The 7,500-nt window shown below is 36.7% G+C and overlaps 1 protein-coding gene across 1 annotated transcript in view; it reads left to right on the forward strand.

The window, feature by feature from the left end:
• The window catches only part of LOC144436925 (uncharacterized), a 12,776-nt gene that overhangs the window by 3,906 nt on the left and 1,370 nt on the right, over positions 1-7,500 (forward strand). Inside the window, exons 2-3 of the mRNA XM_078125792.1 lie at positions 4,810-4,956; positions 6,963-7,036. Of these exons, the coding sequence (XP_077981918.1) occupies positions 4,810-4,956; positions 6,963-7,036 (221 nt within the window). The remainder of the gene's footprint in view (positions 1-4,809; positions 4,957-6,962; positions 7,037-7,500) is intronic.

Raw genomic sequence — 7,500 nt, forward strand, 5'->3', positions numbered from 1 at the left:
AAATTTAATGATTTGAATAAATCTCAGATCAAATTCGAAATGAGTAATTGTTGCTGTGTAATAATATATGTAAAAGGAGTTGACTAAAATAATAAAATGTAAACATATCATACCTAGTAAGCTATCATATAATAAAGAGTATCTAAATGATAATCGGAAGTCAGTATGCCAGTCTAAGACAATATATCTCACGCATTATCACTAAGTTTTATCGCATCAAAGCATAGTATAAATTTGTAATATTCGCAAGCCATAAAGGTTACGTAATGTCGCAAGTAGCGGAAAGATGATGCCTCTTATTGCATATATCATGTATATGTTCAAGGACGATATCAAACGCACCCTATTATCGTCAAATACGTAAAATAAACCATAGAGGATTCTTATCATGAAAATAGTCAGTCAACGTCAATCGCTACGTCATGACTAATAAATACATATCTATATCACACAAAGTACTGTGCAAATGTTAATAGCCTGTGTCAACCCATAAAACACTTCGTAAATAACCTATTGAGTGTCAGAGGGCCTTATCGCAATATGTATTTCGTAATATTATATAACCCACTTCACTGTGTGTCACATATACGTATCATCTTGAGAAGGGTAAACAAACGTAAACTAACCAATCTACAGAAAGAATGCATGCTTGTCCCTAGGTAAACAATAAAACATTGTCCTGCGTCCAGGACTGAAGTGGTTTACCAAGGAACCTTCTGACTGTAAGTCGGTCGTACTCTAAAACAGTTGAAAATGCCAACTTTACCGTAACTCAAAACTAGATATACCTGTCAGCACCTAATTGAAACACACCCGCTATCTAACAAAGAATAATAGTTATTTGAACCTGAAACTTTATCGACAGAGATAACCAAATAATCAAAATTAAACTATCAAACAAGAGGTGGTAAACATACTCAAGATATTGAGCTTAACAAATAAACAGTATCGCCACAAATGAAAAAAAAATGAACAACTATGTCACTTGAAGTTCAGCAGATATATGAAAGCATGAAATGATCAAACACATAAATGATATGGAAGCTAGAAACATGAAAAGGAACACATGTGCCTCTGATCATTAAGACGTTGGAACTAATGTATTGAAATATGATGAAATAATACACACGCAGATGAAAATAAACAAATTAGTAATGAGTTTTATGTCTGGTGAGTTGCCAATTAACGAATATTTCCCGATCATAACATCACAATTATTCAGCGTCAGGCCAGACTGTACAAACACTCACTCAATCATACTGCGCACTCAAACATACTATAGTAAAGAACCCTAACAAAATATACTAAGTAAACTCTATCAAACAGAATATTCATCAAAGCAACTCCAAGGATGAAAGGAAAGGTAAAAGTAAGTACACGATGCGGTTGGATACAAGGTTTACAATTATGAGTTATGACAACAATTTTGTATGTAAGAATCGGTGAACACACTTTAGTTATATCTGATTAGCGGCCAAGTCAATATTATGCAATTGATCATCTTCAGACAGTGGTTTAAAAACACCTAGCCTTGTATTCCTCCTCAAAGTAACATCATTGTCGCTTGCATTTGCAATTCTAATTGGAACTAAATCATTCTCAGTTTTAGCCAGTACACGCGCTGTTACTAAGCCGAGGTGACACAAAGATTTAATATTAGGCGTGGTGCCAAGTATTCCATCACCAACGTGAGATGGAAGCCGCGCAGATATAATACATTCTGATTTCGCGGGAATTAAATATTTGTCAGCTGATCGCATGAATAACTTCGAACGAAGACGCAATTTATTCTTGGCAATATCTATTATCGCTCTATGCATTTTCATGAAATCGACACCTATGATAAGCGGCTTATTAAGATTGTCTACAAGGTGAGCTGGCATAAGGACACTACGATTATTTATAATAGCTGGAATATTAATTAAACCTCGAACTGGTAACCTACCACCTGAAGCTACTGTTATATAATCATGAGAAGACTTTACTATTTGTACACGTCTAAGTTCTGGTATTTCCTTCAATAATTTACTCGTAACTACTGTAACTGAAGAACCTGTATCGACCAAAGCATTAACATTCTTACCATAAATCCTAACATTAATCAAATTGCTATTATGCATCTTATCTGTACTAATACTGCTAAGCGTAGGTGAATTAATAGACAAGTTAGCATTACATGTATTACTATTTAACTGACGATCACTGTGCATTACACATGAAGGGCTAGTGTGTCCTGGCTTGTTACATAATCGACATACTGGTTCACCTGATCTGATCTGTTGACCTCCATAAGTTGGTCCATGTCTATTAGTCTTAAGTTCTCGAGAGTATGGGTCAGATTTGAAAGTGTTCTGTCTTACCGCATGACTTGTGAAATGTTGATCGTCCCTGTTTGGCTTGTCTTGTGATGTCATCTTCGAAATAAGCTGTTCATGTAGACGGGTATTCAAGTTGAGTGCGTCAGTAAGAGAGTCACATGTTTGCTGAAGGATGTCACGGTCGCTGGCCCCTGGATCCGATGTTGACTTTTCCACTCCCATTTTCCCTTGACCATCCAAATCCTGTACCATTTCTGCTAAACGTGCAAAATGCACTGCTTCTCTGAAGCTCGTTGGCTCTTTCAGAACAACAGGTCCAAATAACGAACGTCTCATCCCCTGCAAAAAAATACTCAATATTTCCTCACCATTAATATCTCTACCATAACGACACAATATGTCCCTTACACGAGACGCATATTCTTCAATATTCTCATCGTCACTTTGTTTGATTTTCTGCAATTCTTGGTCCACCTTCCATCTTGGACCCCCATCTTGAAAACGCCCTATGAAAGCCTGTCGCACGTAAGCCCAGTTGACTGCAACATCTTCTGGTAATGATACAAACCAACGTTCGGCCTCTCCAGTGAGCAATAGAGTGAAAGTATGCAAACTTTGGTCATCGTTGTATCCTTTCAAACTAATAAATGCATCGAATTTACAAAGCCATTTCTTCACTATTTCATCGCCTGTAAATTTGGGCGGCAGCAGGTCAAGTCCCATTATGTGTTGTAAGTTGAAAAAGCGTTAATCATTAATACATCAGTGTTCATATAGTTACGGCAAATGAACATACTGGGTGCGGTCCATCAAGTTCAATCATACAACGGTTACAGTGCATTACTTTTACTCGTCCATTTCGGAGTTCATTAGTTTCGGAGAATACAATGTCAGTTCTAGAACCAGATACATGGCCAAGCCCCGGATTTACTCCACCATTGAAACGCTGTTGATCGGCTTACTGTGCAGTTTATCGATATTGAAATGTTCAAACGGGGAAGTACTCACTCGCACTGCTGTTCCAATCGTCAGTCTGTTCCATTTAAGACTATAACGTTGAATTAGCCGACCAACTAGTTTCTTCTCAAACCATCTCTTCTACGAGGTACCGTACCGACTTGGATTGTGTTGAGTAGAACTCACAACGAAACATACGTATCTGGTTCAACGAACGCCAAGCTAACCACTTGGTTGATTTTATTACATGACCAATCTCCGTCTCCGCCTCCCCTCCTCGAGATGGGCTAAAAACCCAACTTAAATACATTTCAAAGTTTACACAAAATCTCTATTCTTAGAGTATGACGTATTCTTAAGTCTATGATAAAAGACATCATCCGAGATCTAATATCCAATCACCTTCCCTAGATTAGTAATACAAGTTCATATCTCAAAGACCATAAAATAGTCATGTCATAATAAAACTTGTTGACAGTTCAATCGTACCTGGTACAAACAATTCAGAAACACCCCATGTAGAGATGTCAAAGACCTATGTTGTTACGCAACGGAATGTCACTGTATGTTCAAAGTTTAAATGCTTTTTGACTTCAATTTAGAGTTCATATAGAAAATTTACCAAAATGTCCTAAATGGATATATTTTAGATTTGTGATTCGTAACACTAGGGAAGCCTGTCTAGAAATACTGTGATAGTTTTCAAAACTGTGGACAGAGTTAACGAATTGTGACCTGTCCAACACATTGTTATTGATCATGTGATGAATACCTGATATTAAAGTCAATCGCTTGACCTCGATGACATACATGGCAACCGTTGGTAACGTACTATCTACCCGTTCGACGAGATCTACCGTGAGACGCTAAATTCCTTATTCTGACCGAAAAAAAAAACCTATGCAAAACTACACAGATGCAAGCACTATCCTACCAGGTTGTCAATTATACATAATGGTTGCCGAAGGGCACAGTTGTGCTACTACAAATCAAGAACAAACAAATAAACACTTATCAACAGTGAGATGATTCGAACCAACAATCTCTCATCTGCAGCTTCGAAGTCATCCACTCTAACTACCATGACATGGTATATGTGACTTCATGTGTAAGTGCATATGCTTGAATCCTAGGCCTATTCCCGCTGTTTACTAGTAATGGAAATACACCGAGGAGTGTTAGTGCTGAGTTGTATATCTTATTAATACCACATCTCCCGTTGCAGTGATGACTTGACAATGTTCATTGTCTTGTACAACTGAATATTCAGCTATTTAATATACGTAATCGCATTCACACCAAAATCAGGTCACATTGATCGATTGTCATGGGTACCAACTTAGTATTAAACACAAATATTGCTAAACCAACAAGGCAAACGTCTTTAACCATATAGCCAATCATAACAATAGTCTTCAATTTTCAGAGCACCGCCATAACATAAATATAAATATTGTTTATATACGTCTCGAATTAGGTTGCAGAAAAAAATATTACGTGACATTTCACCTCTATTTACACTTTTCATTTATAGCCGATGATGTGGATACAGTTAATCATATCTTTATCGACAAACCTGGAACAATTGAAAGTTTATCTCTTGAAAATAACAGTCGAAGGACGTTATGTGAAAACCCAGAAGGACTAAGTGACGATAAATGTCTTCTGTCGAGGAAAAAGGGTGAGGAAAAGTGCCATATCTATATATGCCAGGTGCACGATTGTCAAGTTGTACGAGTTCGAACGTATGGTATAGAATTTGTACCCGGTTTGTGCTACGTCTGTTGACAACTAACGTCTGTGCCGCATGGTTCTGTGATGCTCACAATATGAGTCAAACTTTCTAAATCATCACTAATTTCCCATTTTTTCATTAAATTATATGCCAGTACAGGTGTGATTATATTGTATTATTATTATTATTATTATTTCCTTTAAAAAAGGCCGAGGAATTGTCGACTAGTTGCAAGGCCCATTACTGGTATTTTCCTTTGCTGAATGAGGCAATATAATGTCAATCACAAGTTTACAGTATACTATGCATTTAAGAGATGATTTAAGAGTTGTTTAGCTAGACAGACAGACAGACAGACGGACGGACGGACGGACGGACGGACGGACGGACGGACGGACGGACGGACGGACGGACGGACGGACGGACGGACGGACAGACAGACAGACAGACAGACAGACAGACAGACAGACAGACAGACAGACAGACAGACAGACAGACAGACAGACAGACAGACAGACAGACAGACAGACAGACACAAAGACAGACGGACGGACGGACGGACGGACGGACGGACGGACGGACGGACGGACGGACAGACAGACAGACAGACAGACAGACAGACAGACAGACAGACAGACAGACAGACAGACAGACAGACAGACAGACAGACAGACACAAAGACAGACAGACAGACAGACAGACAGACACAAAGACACAAAGACACTGATAGACAAAGAAAAACAGACGGACGGACGGACGGATGGACAGATCTTATGCAATGGTAGATTTGTAGATTGGTTTAATATTATATTAGAATGATTCGTAGTGGACAGGACCATATTTGAAATCACATGTAGTGAATTGGATCTGTTGAAGAGCGTATGATTAATAAGTAAGAGATTAAGTGATCATAATAGAAATCTAAAATAAGTATTATACATTGACACATTATATATATTGCTGCCATATGGCTATACTATAAATGTATAAATGATGATAAAGAACACATGGTATGACACTCGTGTGTTTACTTATAGCTTATAGTCTATAGTCTTGTATATGTCCATTGCAGTCTCGTCTAGACACATACAATGAAACAGTCGCCAATTGTTTATATTTTAATGTTTTAGTCAAAATTAACTAATGCAAGAAGTATGTTTTTACTGGTAATGGCCGGAAATACAGTATTCAAATATTGTAATGTATTAAGTACTAAGCAGTTCCAGGTTTTGTTTATAATTTTTGTTATTCGGGTAAAATAGTTGAAAATATTACTTTGATTAAACAATCTTTATACAATGTCTATGTCAATGCATGCCTGAAATAACATTAAAAATCTCTTTTGGCTTTGTTAGCACATTTCCTGGCATAAAAAGGGTTTAAATGTACGTTTTTGATAAATTACGTCATTGCATCGTTTGTACCAGGTTTGATAACTGTAAACTGCAAGTGATTTAGTAAGCACAGTAGTATAGTGAACTGTTTTTAGGCAGAAACACCTACCCCCGCCTCCATTCAAATATGAATTCGGGTGCTTTCTACCCGATTTAGCAATATTGTCAAATGTGGAAATAAATAGGGAAAAGTGCTTCATTGCATTTGACACTGCAAAAAAAATAAACCTAAATTAAACAGAAATATATATCAATGTAGTGACCTGTTTTTATGCAACAAAACCTTCCAAGTCATTTTAGACTATATTGTTAAACGGGAAATAAACACAGCAAAAAATAAATACCCAAATTATTTAATTATATTAGAATATTTTATCATATTTAAAATAAGGTAAACAGAGAGATATATCAATGAAGTGCGAAGTTGGATTAAGAAAGGAAGCAAGTAGCGAAATATTAATTATGTTTTAGAGATATAAAAATACAAAAAAAAATACCTTGTGGCTTGTTTATCTTGATCTCATCTTTTCTTTTCTTTTTTCCTATTTGATGGGTTAGCTAAGAATACAGTGAGTCAACATGTAAAAATAATTCCTTTAAGAAGAAAAAGTGGAGACCAAGAAAACTCATCGGTGAGTAGAAACAAATCAAGAACACATGCAATACATAATACCATGTTATATCAAAAGTAAATATATGATAATAAGGTGTAGAATATGACGAATTGATAATGTTCAAGGAATAACATATTAAGATGAAGAACTTCACACTGTTAATAGTGCTTTCTAATTAAAGGGGAACGCCACTCCAGGTATTAAGGGTATGTTCATAAATAATTAGGTTCTGGAGAGTCATTAATTTGATTTAATAATCACAGACATTTCGCGCGATTCGCGAGAGTCACCAAATTGAATGTCTCTTTCACTTTTGTTGGTCTAACCGTGGTCCATGGTCACACAAGTCTTACGAGTCAATATCGGGCCACCCCTAGAACAATAGAGGTAAAAATTAGCTTCAAAGTGGTGTTTGTTGGTAATCGTGCGAAATTTTGTGATGTCAAATCATCATAATTTGATCTCAAGAACTCAAAGTTTGT

Source organism: Glandiceps talaboti, chromosome 6 (genome assembly GCF_964340395.1).
Source record: "Glandiceps talaboti chromosome 6, keGlaTala1.1, whole genome shotgun sequence".
NCBI classification, from domain to species: Eukaryota; Metazoa; Hemichordata; class Enteropneusta; family Spengelidae; genus Glandiceps; species Glandiceps talaboti.